This window comes from Plasmodium berghei, assembly GCF_900002375.2.
Source record: "Plasmodium berghei ANKA genome assembly, chromosome: 13".
In the NCBI taxonomy this organism is placed as follows: Eukaryota; Apicomplexa; class Aconoidasida; order Haemosporida; family Plasmodiidae; genus Plasmodium; species Plasmodium berghei.
The window spans coordinates 815,819-831,991 of NC_036171.2; the positions used below are offsets into that span (position 1 = coordinate 815,819).

At 22.2% G+C, this 16,173-nt stretch overlaps 5 protein-coding genes across 5 annotated transcripts; 2 read left to right on the forward strand and 3 right to left on the reverse strand.

Annotated features, from left to right (window-relative positions):
* Positions 1–998: 998 nt before the first annotated feature.
* Positions 999–3,369, forward strand: PBANKA_1319700 (AP2 domain transcription factor, putative; the record flags this gene model as incomplete). The annotated part of the gene is made up of 2 exons (XM_034566787.1): positions 999–3,144; positions 3,293–3,369. The coding sequence occupies 2 exons, from the start codon at positions 999–1,001 to the stop codon at positions 3,367–3,369; spliced, it is 2,223 nt and encodes a 740-aa protein (XP_034423349.1).
* Positions 3,370–3,953: 584 nt separating this feature from the next.
* On the reverse strand, positions 3,954–5,408 carry PBANKA_1319800 (serine hydroxymethyltransferase, putative; the record flags this gene model as incomplete). Its single annotated transcript, XM_034566788.1, has 1 exon — positions 3,954–5,408. One exon carries the CDS (start codon positions 5,406–5,408, stop codon positions 3,954–3,956), a length of 1,455 nt encoding a protein of 484 aa, XP_034423350.1.
* An 803-nt stretch (positions 5,409–6,211) lies between these two features.
* Positions 6,212–8,908, forward strand: PBANKA_1319900 (conserved Plasmodium protein, unknown function; the record flags this gene model as incomplete). Its single annotated transcript, XM_034566789.1, has 1 exon — positions 6,212–8,908. One exon carries the CDS (start codon positions 6,212–6,214, stop codon positions 8,906–8,908), a length of 2,697 nt encoding a protein of 898 aa, XP_034423351.1.
* Positions 8,909–9,214: 306 nt separating this feature from the next.
* On the reverse strand, positions 9,215–10,519 carry PBANKA_1320000 (conserved Plasmodium protein, unknown function; the record flags this gene model as incomplete). The annotated part of the gene is made up of 1 exon (XM_034566790.1): positions 9,215–10,519. One exon carries the CDS (start codon positions 10,517–10,519, stop codon positions 9,215–9,217), a length of 1,305 nt encoding a protein of 434 aa, XP_034423352.1.
* Positions 10,520–11,598: 1,079 nt separating this feature from the next.
* PBANKA_1320100 (conserved Plasmodium protein, unknown function) lies at positions 11,599–14,299 on the reverse strand (the record flags this gene model as incomplete). The annotated part of the gene is made up of 2 exons (XM_034566791.1): positions 11,599–13,616; positions 13,948–14,299. 2 exons carry the CDS (start codon positions 14,297–14,299, stop codon positions 11,599–11,601), a joined length of 2,370 nt encoding a protein of 789 aa, XP_034423353.1.
* Between the last annotated feature and the right edge of the window lie 1,874 nt (positions 14,300–16,173).

Here is a 16,173-nt window from a genome sequence, read left to right on the forward strand (position 1 = left end):
ATAAAATTGAGATACTTTATATATCATTTTTGCATAAATCACGGTTTAATTTAAATTCTTAAAAAAAATTCAACAATATTATATATTTACTTTATGTAGCATCATATTATACATTAAAATTTGTCTTTTTTTCTCGTCTATTTGATTTTTTTTATTTTTTTTATTTTTAGGTTCCTATGTATATGATTTTTATTTATTTACTTTTGGCTTGCTTTTACTGCATATATTATTCATTTATTTTTACTAACTTTTCCCAGATTCATTACGTATACGCACATATACGCATATATATGTGCGCATAAATACTACTACAAATAATGTTATAATTTCATTTTTTATTCTCTTTAATATATACGTATCTATACATACAAGTGTTAAGATAATGAAGTTTTTTCTTTAAAACCATTATCTAAACTTTAGCTTTTCGATTAATTTAATACTTTATTTTATTGTTTTATTGTAATATGATAACATTTGTTCGTTTATTTACTTTTTATTTCATTTGATTATTTCTTTGTTTTATATCTTTTATTTATTTTATTTCAAGATTTGTATTATTTTATCATGTTGCTCTGCTTTATAATACTAAATTTCAATACATGTTTTTGTGCATAAGAATACGTATGTATGCCTTTTCGTGTAGTTTTCGTATTTTTCTCTATTATAGTTTTTTATCTAAGTTGGAGGAAATCTACATAATATATAACTTCTAAAGTGTGTCTTCTTCGATTTAGATGTAGATATGTATGAATATACATTTTCTGTTCATATATAGATGCGCATATTCATGATAATTATTATACAGTTGTGCCGCTAATAATCAATTATACATTAGCAATTTGCAACCCCTTTTCTTATACAAGAAATAATAGTTTACTTACATGGTTTTTATATAATATAGATACTTTTTTTTCTTAAAAAAGAAAAACTATAATTTTAAGTTGTTTTATTAATGTAACGAAATTAAATATATATTTCGAAAATATTGTTATGCAATTATGGGTCATGATAATAAATTTACAAGTAATAATTCCTCCGAATTATATGTAGACAAAAATAAAATTAATGAACAAAATAATATAGCTGAAAACGATAGCGCAAGTAATCATGAGATAGTATGTAAATGTCATAATTTATTAATTGAAAATAATTCAGATAATTATCACAAAAATTATAAAACATATTTATACAATCAAAATTTTAAAGAAATTGAGCTTAATAATTATAGCACTGAAAACAATGATAAGGGTCTCCAGAATAAGGATGATATAAGATGTAATAATAAAAAATTGAGCAAACCTAATTATATCACAAAAACTTATATACTTAAAAATAATCTAAATGATGTAATAAATGGTAAGAAAAATGGTCAAACTTCTATTTTTAAGGGGGAAATTAAAAAGGAAAAAATGGAAAATAATTTTAGTTACAATAACCAAGAAAATAACTATGAAAATACGAATATCTACTTATATAATTTAGACAATAAAGAAGGAGTAAATACGCGGTCGAATGAAGCGAGTTTGACTATTTTATGTAGTACTGAATATATTGGAAATAAAAATATCGAACAAAATTATATTTCTTCCAGTGATAATAAACAAAATTTAAATAGTAGTGATAATATAAATGCGCTAAACAATACTAATAATGATTTAAATTGTTTATATTCTTATGAAAGTACATTAAAAGATTACGAAAAAGATTATGGGCCTAATACTGATATAGAAAGCGAAGAAGATATACTAGTACAGTTACACATAGATCTGGAAAAAAAAGAACGACATAAAAATATAAAGAGAAAATATTGGGAAAACAATCAAAGTTATATTGTAGACGATAAAATAAATAATATATATAGCGATAGTAGAAATAATACAAACACAACTAATAAAAATTATACTCATTCACAAAATAAACAAATTGAATATGTGTGTGAAACTTATGCAGAAAATAATATGAATCTAAAATATGAAAAGGAAGGCGACGAAGAGAATATTCATAGTGAGCAAAATAATAGTACCCATATACAAGCATTGGAATTTCACAAAGATGATAAAAATATGTTTTTTCACTTTTTTAATGACTATAATAAAGATTGTACGAATGATATTAAGAGAAAGAAATATGCATATATGAAAGAGTTTGTGCAAAATCAAATTAATTTTTACGATTTTTTATTAGAGATTCATAAAAATGTACCATTATGGGGAGAATATGAATCAAATTTTTTTTTTCATTGGAAAAAGATAATGGAAATACGTATTGAAGAGTTAAAAATATATAAATTAATATTTAGATCACTATATGTTGAATCTGTTAAATATTTGCATGTTCATATCTTCAAAATAATTATTGATGAACTTGATGAGCTAAGAAAAGTGCATGAACCACAATACAAAAAATTTATATTTTCAGAAAGTTATATAAAAAATTATGAATCAAACCTTTATAAAACATCAAATATTAATCCGAGTATGAATGAATATATACAATCATATCATATGAAGAACATTGAAAAATCTATGGATGTTAAAAAATTTATTAAATCATTAGACATGTTACAAAACTCAAAACAACAACCATATATAGTTCAAGCTATCGAAATTCCTTCACATATTTTTAATATGCATCAGAACAATCTTAAAGATGAAATCAATTTTTCTTTTTTTAATTCTGAACATGAAAATAACATAACTGTTGGGGGACTTAAAATACCTGATAAAAAACAATCTCTTAAAAAAAATACAGAGTTAAAAAAAAAAACAGAGCAATCTGATGGATTATTTAAAATAAAATCAGAAAATTTCAATAATCAGAAAATTGAGGATAATCCAGAACTTAGTGCCAATTTTTATGCCAACACCAAACTTGTACGAGGTGAAGAAAATGAAATCAAATTTACCACCACAAATACCAAAAAGGTGTCTCCAAAGAAAAAGGAAAATTATAAAATAAAAAAGTTAAATGATTCCATAAATGCAAAACCAAAGAAAAGAACAGGATATTATGATCTTGAGATTGATGGTGTTGTTGCATCCTTTGAAGCTAGAAAAGGGGTTTATTATGACAAATCAAGGAAGTTATGGAGAGCTAATTGGAAGGAAAATGGAAAAATACAAACAAAGGGTTTCTCTGTAAATGGTTAATAATATAAATGAAAAGAATGAACAAAACCATATGATTAAGAATATCATGTCATTGATTAACATTTTGAAAATTTTCAAATATGTTCTCAATTTTGTCTCGTATAATTCATATATATTTTTTTTTCTTTTTTTATTTCTTGCAGAGTATAAATCCGTTCAGATGGCAAGACAAAAAGCAATCGAATGGAGGGAAATGAAAGAAGTTCAACTTTTATTATGAAGTGATATAATGTGAGTATTTTTTTTAATTCATGTATACTTCCAAGAAAACGACACTGTATACATATATACTCTACATTTTATCTTATGTTTTTTTATAATTAATTAATATATTTTGGTGAATGAAATAGTACCTTTTTAATATATTTTTTTCTTATGATTAAGCTAAGCTTTGGGTATCTCTATAATGTTTTTCGGTTTAATTAAAATTATATTTTAATTCTTAGTTTATTATTGCCATTGCTATTGTTGCATTGCTTTGCTATTAAAAAGTGAAAGATACATTGAAAAAGTAATCTTTCGTATGACCCAATTAAAAAATAATGAAGTAAACAAGACTGCCAAAATAAACAAAATTATGAAATATAAAAAATAACAAAAAAAATAAATATAGTATTAGATTTATTGCATGTATATGAGAGATTAGTTAGTTTTACATCGCTGAAATCATCTATTGACACAGTCTATTGGTGATCTATACATAATAATACACACATATGTTTAGATAAGAAACGATGTATGTATATTACATATGCATTTGCGTTAAACTTGGCGGGAATAAACATAATATTAATTTGTGTAATATTATGATGGGGATGGAAACATAGAAACGAAAGAATGTATATCATTAGAAAGCGCCAAAATGTCAGATGATATAAAACTACTCTCTAAATATTCTAAAAATGTTAAGTTTGAATTTGTGGATTTTTGTTTCATATGTAAATATAATAAAATCGATTGATTTATAAATTCAGACACATATTTCATATCATGTTCTTCCATTCCTAAAGCTGTTAAATAATTTGTTCCTATATTAAAAGAATTTTGTACATATGTGCTTTTATTTATGTTTATAATATCAAAAAGTATATTTAGTTTTTTGCAAAACATATGATACTCTTGAATATTAAAAAGCGAATTAGAGCATGCAATATTTAAAAAATTATTATTTGGATCAAAATGTATATTGAAATATTTTTTATTTAAATATAAAAATAAGATATTAATATTTTTATTTATTTGGTATATATATTCTTTAAATTCACAATTTTGTATGCATTTAAATGATGTTGATAATGAACAAATTATGTTATTTATATTATTTTGAAAATATGTTTTTTTTAAATTATCTTCGTATTCATAATAAATTAATTTACCTTGTGTACTAATATTTTTAAATCCTTTTCTATAAAAAATTATGTAACAATTATTTGCACGAATATTTTCATTCAAATAAGAAAAAACGATATCTGCTTGTGAAAAGGGGGATGAAATAAAATTTCCAATGATGAAACTGGCTTTATTACTTATGTTTGTTATTACTAGTGTATTGCTTTTATCTTCTACACCTGCTTTTTCATTATAAACTTTATTATTTATTTTGCTCTTTATATTTCTCAAAGTTGTAATAAATTCGTAATTGAAATTATATGGATTATTTGTTTCGTCTATGTAAATTAAGTCTGGGTTAAATTGCTCGCATTGATTTTTTATTTCCATATAATTAATTTTATCATTATTTTTTATATATAAAATATTATAAAATTCATCAAGGATATTTTTATCCATTCGACTTTCCTCTTTATTATTTTTCTCTTGAGGCTCTTTGCCCAAAAGTGTGAATATTATAATCATTATTTTGCTTTGATAATTTACAAAATTTTTAAAAAGCTTTAAAAGAAAATATTCATCCATTAAATTAGTATATTCTGTATGGGTAGAAGTATTAAATACACATCCCCAATATTTATTCTCCAAATTAAATGCCGCTAAAGCTCTATCTTCAATTATTTTTAAATGTTCCAAATTAAGAGTAGCATTTTTATTCAAATTATTTACTAAACAATCGTGCACATATTTAGGTATGATATTGTTGCATACCGATAAATTTAAATAACTTTTATTTTTATATGTTGACAAAATATTATAATTATCCTCATCAACATTTTTTAAACTGTTGTAATTTTGTAAAGACTGGGAGCTGATGAATCTTCGCCATGGTATTTTCCCGTTTTTAGAGAGTTCTTTAACAATTTTCATAATAATAAAAAACAATACTATCTTAATTTGAATAAATATAACTTTTCCATTTTCCTTCGTATTTAGAAGAATTGTTTTATAATTGTAAAAATAATATGCAAGTTTATAACATCTATAAGCAAACTCTACATTGACTTAAGTGCATTGTTGCTTTCGAAAGGTGAAATAAGTAGTTTTTGAATAAAGTAAAACAAATTATATTCGCTCATAAAAAATGAAAAATAATAGCAGCATAAAAAATGAAAAATAATAGTAGCATAAAAAATAATTTAAGCATGCAGATTTCACCACATACATACATGTATATATATATATATATATATATATATATATGCACTGGTTTGTGCGATATTAAATTTTATTAAATGATATGGAATATTGTGATTCTCTGTATGCTCATCAATTTGATATACAAAATTTTTATGAATGGAATAATTCAATATAAAAATGTATTAATAAATTTGTAGCCACTATAAAATTTCCATTTTTATCACTTTTCTGGAAAACGATGTTCTTTTATAGATCCATTAAATAAAGCCTCGTACTATTTATAAACAACGAATATGGGAAATTTCTTTAACTTTAGTAGATAATTCTATAGTTATATATTATATGTATATAATTCTCTTTGTATATGTATTCTTATATATACTGGATGAATTTCCAACACTGGGAATAATGTAGAGGAAAAAAATACAAAATTTCAATTAATTATACATATATAATACATGTTCTATAGAAGCATAAAACACAGGCTACCATAATTATGTATTAAAATCTTAATCTTCAAAATAGGTTTTTAAATGAATAAGAATTTGCTTTTACAATTTTTTGAATATAGGATTAAAAAAAAAAATTTGTTATATAGGCAAAAGTTTTTTTTTTTTTCCCTAATAAGAAAGAACAATGACAATGTTGATTTTATTTATAACGTAATTCCAGCAAATAAAAATATACATTGTAAAGAAAATGGTAGGTATCAAATTGGAAAAAGAGGGAAAATAAATATTCCACATTTTATGTGCTATAGTAATTTGGGGATAGCAAATGATCATATGAGTAATGTCCATAATTGCAATAATGAACATAGGCATTTTAAGAATAAAGATTATCACATAAATAAGGAATTAGGTGAAATAAATTCGTTAGAAAATATTTTAGATGAAACTAATTCGACAATATATATAAATGATATTTGCTTTCAAATGGATAAAATGATACTAAAATGTCAAACTTATGAAGACATATTATCTATTCTTGTAACACATAGGGGAGCATTATTTTTACAAAATTTAATAACTGCTATACGTATGCTATCTGGATTTGTGATTGAAGATAAGAAAAAAAAAAAAATGAAAGAGGAATTGAGTATGTCATCTATTAAATATTCTGAATATGTCGACACCAAGGACAATAATAAAGCCAATGGCACTATACACCTTGATAGTAATAAAGGTGGCGTTTTTGAGAATAGCCAAACAAATGACATATATAATGAAGAAAATAATATTAATACGAACAACCAAATAGACAATGAAAGTACTATATCCCTCTTAAACGATGAAACAGGAATTGATATAATCGAGAGAAATGCGCTAGAAAAATACAAGAGCATATTTGAAACATTAAATAATAAAGAATTAGTAAAAAGTGAAAATAAGTTTGAAAAAAAAAGAAATATAGAAGAGATAATTGTACTTGATGAAAGATTTAATTTATTAATTGACGATATATATAAAAATAGAAAGCATTTTGATGTTATATCAATTTGCCATATTTTAATATCTTTAAAAGAGTTGAATTATAAGCATTTTCTTTTATTTAATTGTTTTAATAATCCTTTAAAAAAATTTGATATATATATTAAGGAGCAATTTGAAAATAATCAAAAAAATATATCACATATTAATTTAGTTATTCATCTATTATTAAAATGTTTTGATGCATATATATGGGCTGGATACTATAATCTAGACATATATAATAAATTAATAAATAGTATTTTATTAAATAATTTTATTTATGTAAATCATAAATTTTTACAAGAACAACACTATGGCAAAATAAACAAATATACTTTTATGAATTATACCTATGACATAAATTATCCGATAAATATGGATGAAGTATTGAAAACGTTTAATCTGAGGAATTGTCTTACTGAAATTCCTAATTTTAATAATACTTTTTACTCTTCAAAAAATTCTTATATCGAGCCTTGTGAGGTTGAAGAAAATATAGATAAAAAGGAAATTATAAATGATTATGAGACTAAGAGCAAGGTTAATTTTTCACAAAAGCAGATAAATAAACTAAATGGGCTAATGATTGAAGGGAAAAATGAGGATGAAATTAAAAAAAACGAAAATTATATCAATACAATTACTCCTATCAAAAATATTGATAAGAATAATAATGATAATGGATGGTTTTGCTGCCCAATTTTTCTTAACCCTGAATTATTCCTAAAAAGCATAGAGATATGCAAAAGCATCTATGCTTATAATCCCGATTTTTTTATAAAATGTGAAAAAATTGTGTATTATTATACACAATATTTAAGTCCATCAAATTTAAGTTTGATAGCAGATGCATTTTCAAAACATAAAGTATTTTCGTTAGAACATGATAGATTATTTTTCCATATATCCAAAATATTGGAAAATAATTTTGATAAATTTTCTTATGAAGATGTATTTATAATCATGAAATCTTTTAAAAAAATGAATTTATGTTTTAAAAATAGTATAATTTTAAGTGCAAAATTATTTAGAGAATATTTTGATTATTTATATATAAATAGAAAAGAATGCATATTGTCTTTAAAAGATATTTCAATCTTAATCGAGGCATTATCTTTTTTTGATTTTTCTCATGAAAATATTGATAATTGTATTATAAGTTCATTAAAATATTTAGAAGATTACATAGACGAAATAGATGAAGAAACGTCTATAAATATATCTTATTCATTAGTTTTATCAAATTTGATTAATGCTAATACATATTTATTTTCTTTTTTATGGAGAAAAATAGGAAAAACAACTTTTTGGGAAAAACGAAAACAACAAATATGTTTATTATGGTTATCACACATGATACAATTTAAATGGATGGATTATGATTTACCAAAATTATGTGTTCTTGAATCTTTAAAAATATTTTTTTTAAAAAGAAAAGAAAAAATATTTTCATTTTATAAAATTGTATTATATATCTCGAATATTTTAAACCAACTTAATATACAACACGATGTTTTTGTCGATATTTATGGACCATATATATTAGACATTTTAATAAAAAATAAAAAACAGGTTATTATATTAACTCAGGATACTACTAGAAATTATATTAATATGCAGTTAGGTGATTCAAAAATTATATTTAACCATTTAAAATTATATGGATATAATGTAAGGTCTATTAATATCAAATATTTTGATTCATTGAGCGAAAACCAAAAAAGGGATTACATAAAAGATGTCGTGAGCTATTTTTAGCATATACAAGAAATTTATCGACAAAAAAAAATAACGCGACTGAGTGATTTGTCAATCCGAGTGTTATATAGAAATACAAAAAAATCATTTAGGAAATAAAAAAGTAAAAAAAACAAACAAAATAAAACAAGCAAATGAACGAATAATCCAAAGATGAACGAAAAATATAGTCGGGTGTAAAGGTCCAGGGTTTATTAAAAATATATAACTATATTAAAATTCGTTTTACAATCATAATTTTTTTACTTTATTCATATATTCATTTTTATTGTATAATTGTTATTTTTTTCTTTTTTATGTAGATTTTTAATTTAATATTTTTTCGAAAATTTTGTCTATATCAATTATTCGAATAGCTATATTACTAAAAAAATTGTAAATAGTTTTCATTTTAACATTAATAAAAAAACATTTTTTTAAAATTGTTAAATAATAAAAATGTGATAAATAAAATTGTTTCAATGTGTTATAACCTATATATTTGAATGTGTTATATTCGTTTATAATAATATAGTCCTCTGTATTCTCATAAAAAGAAATATCTTTGTGTGCTTTATCAATGGACTTTTTATTATCCGTATTTAATTTAGCTGTTTTTTTTTTCTTTTTTTTCTCTTCTTTTTCTTCTTCATTTTTCTTTTTATTCTCCTCGTCTTTCACAAATTCATTTAGTGTACCAAATTGCTTTTGATTACTAAGAAATATAGCCGTATTAAAATCATAGGTTTCATAATAATTTTTTTCTACATCATTTGTGCCGATTAAAATATGGGAAAAAAATATTTGCTTATTACTTTTAACTTTATCAATTATTGTATTAATATTTCCATTATTTAATATTTTTCTGTATAACGTATCATTTAAATTATTATCACAATTCCAAGGATATAGATGGATCGGGATATTTAAAAATGCATAAAAGTATACATAAAAAACAACGCAGTCTATTTGCGTACAATTTTGTTCTAACTTATTAAACAATTTTAACAATTTAATAAATTTATTTAAAATTGTTTCAAAGGAAATATTATTAAATTTTTTAGATACATAACTTTTTATATACAGTAATTTTAAATATCCTTTTATTATATTGTAATTACTATTTATAAAAAAATTATAAGTATAATTATCATAAATTTGTTTACAAAGAAATAAAAAATATTCATACACTTCATTAAATTCGTTTAAAATGTAATATACTCTCAAGTTCATATCATTTTCTGGATATTTTCCACTTTTATTTTTGTTTTCATCCAAATTTTGGGACGCATCATTATCTTTGGAATTATTTTTTAATATGCCTGATTTCGTTTCCTTACTCATTGAATATATAATATGCAAAGTTTCATAAACACTTTTTTTTTTCCCATTAAAATAACTATGCGTTTTTATTACTTCAAAATTCGAATCATAAGAAACATATTCTACTTTGTCTGTTATATTATAAAGTTCACACAATGCTTTTATTATTAATATAGATGGGTTTGGAAATCTCAATATTCTTGTAAAATAATTCTTTCGATTTTCCTTTAAATATGTGTCATAAATATTGTCGTAGATGACATAAAGTTTCCCATCTTCATATTTTCTATTTTTTTCTCCAATTTTCATTTTTTTATTGTATATATATATTTAATTTAAAAGATGTGATATATGCATATATTTTATAAGAATACTAAGGATATATATATACTGAATAAACACGGCATGCTGTAATTAAAAAGATAAACAAAAAACAAATAATATGTTTTTGTTTGGCTTTTATAACTACAAAATTTATTCTTTATTATCTTCAAAACTTTTGTACATATTTATACATTAGCATTACAAAGGGCCCAAATGTTTATACTATTTTATATACTAAATAAAACTTTCTGTGTGATGCAAAAGCAACCATGCTGTGATATATATGTATAATTACAATTGTCACTTTAATTTATTCTTTACCAGTATATATTATCATTAATATAATTGCGTATTTTTTAAAATATAAAAAACACGTTTTTTTTAATTTTTACTATATTTACGATAAAAACATTTCATTTGAAATGTTGTATAACGTCTTTTCCTTTGTCCCAAAATAAAAAGAATTATTGTTGATATTTTTATTATAAATAATTTTTATGTTTAAATATGCACCTTTATTTTTTTACTTTTTTTTGTTTAATTTTTTTATATCATTCTTATATTTCATTGATTGAATTATTTTATTTGTGTTATTTTATAAATTTATGTGGAAAATATACCATAGAACCAATTGCATTAAAATGAATAATCATAAATAGCAATAAATTATAAATACGTGTATATGTGCATGCATAAATTCATATGTTTATATAATCATATAATACAACTGTAAATGCAAAAAAAAAAATTAAAAACGCTAATATATAAGAATGAAGTTATTACAACATGAACATCACACGTGTAATATGCATGAAATATGAAAAATTTATGAAATAAATTATAAGATAATGATGAAAAAAGAAAAAAAAATTAAATGAATATGATAATAAATGAGCGGGTATGTTATTTAAAAATTGCAATTATTAGCCAATAAAAACGAATTATAACCAAAAACGTTCATACGTTGTTGTATGACAATTTCTTTTTGGTATCCAATTTTACATTTGGGAAAATTGAACAGAATAAGAGATTTCCTTCTGAATTGTATAAAATTTAGTATATTTTTAATGCATATTATAAAACTTCGAGAGAGATCTATGTCTTTTTTCCTTTTTGCTGTCTTGATGATTATTATTGTTATTATTTGCATTGCGCATAAATGGGTGTCCTTTTATTTTAATGTTTAAATTTGTTTCATAACCTAATAAATTGTTATCATTCAAATAATTTAATTTTTCAATATAATGTTTTTGATCATGTTCACTTAATTTTCGAAACCCTCCGCCAGTCCTTAAAATTAGTTTGATGTCTGACGATGTATTAGCACTATCATTGCTATTTTCTATAAAAGATATTTTTTGATCATTTTTGTTAGTATAGCTAGTAGTTCGGTTATTATTATGGGTATGCTTATTTTCAGAAATATTATCGTTACTAATATTGTGGTTATTTTTTATTCGTGAAGTTCGACGATTGTTAGATTTGTATTCCTTTGGGTACAACAAGTTACTATTATTAATTGATATATCCATAGAATTGTTTTTGGAATATTTTTTATTATTATTATTATTCCACTTATCAATATTATCATACGTGGTTTTATGAGACATATTTTCTATTTTGTTTTTTCGGTTATTATTGTGATTATTAATATCATAATCATTATCAAAATTTTGTTTTTTTTTATTATTGGTTGTATTTTTCATATTATCATTATTTATGCTTTCATTTCTTGAAGTGATATTTTTATTTGTTAAATACTCACTTAACGTTTTTTCTGACAGCAAATTTGATGACTCGTTATTATCAATATTTAAACTTTTTAGATTCGCATGTGATAATTTATAATTTGTTGTGCTTTTATAATTTGAATAAGAATTTTCATTTTCTGTTATATTTTTACCTAAACATTCGTTTATTTTTTTTTGCTTATCTAGCGCAGCTAATATATCATTAATTTTATGATTCAATTTTTTTATCGTTTGATTTAACATATCTACATTTTTTTGATCAGCTTTTTCATTGATTTCATTTTGAAAATTCTCATACAATTTTTCAATGTTATAATTTGATTGCTTAGTGTAATTATCAAATAAGGATATCGATTTTTCATAATTATTATTTTCATTATCATCATTATATAATTCTATTGTATCCTTTTTTTTTCGTCTGTCATTCGAATTTATCCTACTACCATCTGAGGTATCATACAAATTTACTAAATCACTTTTTCGAGTTGCTTGGCTATTTTTTTTATCATGATAAAATGATGATTCACTTTTTTTTTCCATATTATCATAATCATTATCATTGCTAATTAATGATATATTGTTGCTTTTCATTTTATTATGAATATTCAAGTTGGAAAAGACACTACTTTTTCTATCTTTTGAAGTATTTTTATCAGCATAATATCGAGCTTTACTATCAATTTTATTATTGCTATAAATATTGGCACCATTTATGCCACTATTAATGTTCTGATTTATATTACTGTTGTGATAGCTGCTATTAGAATTAGTACCATTATTTCGATAGCCATTTAGCATCATGGAACTAATTTTATCTATTATATATTTCTCAAAATATTGTGTCTTTAATTTGTTAAAAGAACATGATAATAATTGATTTTGGTTTTTACAAAAAAATTTTATTATTTTAATTTTTGCTTCTCTTCTTCGTCTTATTATATTTAACCATATAAAAAAAATGTTTTTTTTTCTATGATATATTTTGTCGCGAACTAAAAGTTTTAAAATAATATACAGAATTTTTAAATTCATATACTCTAAGTCTTTTTTAAACATATTTCGTTCATCGTTAAGTTTTAATTTCAAATCATGATTTTCCTTCAAAGAATTCATATTATCTATTATTTCCTTTTTTAATTCATCATTTTTTAAAGTTAATTGCCTTTCCAGTTTTGTACATTCATCTTTACTTCCTATGCTTTTTCTTATATCATTAATTTTTTGATTGCATTCAAAAGAATTCTTATTGTAATATTGCAATTCTTCGAAGAGGTACACTATAATTTGCCCTATAACATCAACATTATTCCTATCTTCAAATAATTTTCTTTCTGAAAAAGGGAAAGGTTTTGTGTAGCTATGAATATATGCATATATATGTGATGTTTAATTGGATAGTTGGATATGTTTTGATTTATATGTCTCGATATAAATTAAAAATACCTGTTTATCAAAATACGATGACAATTTTTTTTATGTTAACTAATAAAAAATATTTATCTAAATACTGCATGTGACCACTAAAATGTGTGATTGTGCTTCTATATATGCCTATAATGTTGCCTATGCATTATTTTATTTTACTAGTTACATTCTCATTATTTTGCACACACACTACTTTTGGGTAGTTCATTTATTTTTTAATTTCCTTTGGCGTCTTACCAATATTTTCGAATTCATTGCAAGAAGAATCACTTAATTTAGTTTTTATTTTGTTTATATATTCTTTTGTATCTATTAGAATATTATTATATTCATCATTTTTGTCGAGCAAATACTTAATTTCTTTCCCAAACTTTTTAATCAATGAAAATAATTGGTCATATTTTTTGCTTATATCTTTTTGGTTGTTGGTTATACAAGTAAAATATTCGCATATCTCACTTGTATTGTTTATTGAATTTTGTTTATTATAATTAGCTTTACTATAGGTACTTAAATCTAAAAATGATTTATTATTGAAACTCATCCTTTCACTAAATGAAGGCGATTCACTATTTTTTTTTTGTTCCATATTAATTACAAGGAAAGGTGAAAGAACAATAAAATTGATGAGATAGCTAACAAGTAATAATGAAAAAATATTCAAAGAAACTAAAACACAAATAAAAATACAAACAACGATAAATTCTCAAACTGAAATATTTTATCATATTATTTATTAAATAACTTTTTCAAACAGCAATTATATAGAGATGAAAATATTTATGTGTACGATTATTTGTGTGTCTGTTTATTTTGTTAATTTCCCTCCTCCTCCCTTCATATTTAAATGAAAGGAAAATTATTACTTTTCTTGATGCTTATTTTACTATAAAAATAAAAGCATTAAACATTACATAAAGGGAACTATTATATTTGCATACGTTAATAATAGCGTGCCTATACACACATATAATTTAATTTATCACCCTTTATAGTACTTTTTCCACATTAATGAATAAGTTAGGACTACTCCTATTTTAATAGTATCCTTTTTATTTTTTTTTATTAAAATGTTTTATTTATGTTTTTTTTATGAACTATGAATTGAGTCCTTCGACAGTAATACCTTTATATTAAAAAGAATAGAATGAAATACTCATTAGACGAGCAAAAATTAAGTCTCTACAATATTTTATTTTATTACTGTCTTTTTTTCCATCATTTCCCCCTTTTTGCTATATTAACACATTATGAATTTAACCGTATGCATTAATTTATAATTTTTTTTCATTCTTTTGTAAATTTTCAAAATATGAATACATTTAAAGAGTAATAATTATTTAGTTTTATAGTGTTATAAGATTTAATAATTAATAGATAATTAAAATAAATGTATTATGCATATATTTATATTGTGCATTGTGATATGCATTTTAGCCCTATTTTTAAATTACACATTTTATGATGTATATACACAATAACTATTAAAAGATAAAAAAATGTTGCATATAATAATATTCTATTGAAAATATGGGTGGGAAATTATAAAACTATAAATGCATGTTTTTTTTAAGGCATAAATTATTTTTATGTAATAAAATTGTGTCTCATGTAATTTGTTAAATATATTTTAATACAAAAAAATAAAATACCTCACGAGAAAAATATTGCGAAACAAATGTAAGATATGGAAAATATGATGATGGAATAAATATAATTTATTAAAAGCATTGGCAACAGAAATGTGCAATGCTATTTTATGATATTAATTAAATTAAGGCCACTTTGTAAATTTTGATTTTCTCTTATTGTTTTATGAATTTATACCTTTTTTGTATTCCCATTTTAATAAACCTATATTATTACCTTTATTAGCATATTTTGATAATATTATATGAGCAATAATAATGTAACCATTTTACTATTCTTAAATATATTAATTTTAGCTTACTCAATTTGTAAAAGCCCCATATACGGTTTTATACCATTTGAGATTTACACAATTTTTTTTCACGTGTACAAAACTGGAACAAAGTTTTATTTTATTATTATTTTATTATATTTATATACTTTTTTATTTTACATTTATGTATCTCTATAATATTTTCATTTTTTCATAATGTACAATTCGTCCCTTTAGGTGAATTATTCTTTACGCCCCTAAAATATATATATGTATATGCATAATGTATACATTGTATGATCAACAAAGAATATTTTATAAATATTATGTTTATAAGAAATCATAAATTAAATATGAATAAGAAAAACGAATTAAGATAATTCAAATGTTTTTGTACCATTTTAAATGAAAGAAGAAAAAAATAATTTCCAAAAAATAAAAATTTTTTTTTTTAACGTGTTTGTTTATCAATATGTTAAACACATTTACATTAATTTAAGGAGATATATATGTGTATATATAGAGTCATATAATAAGATATGCATATATATTCTCCTGTT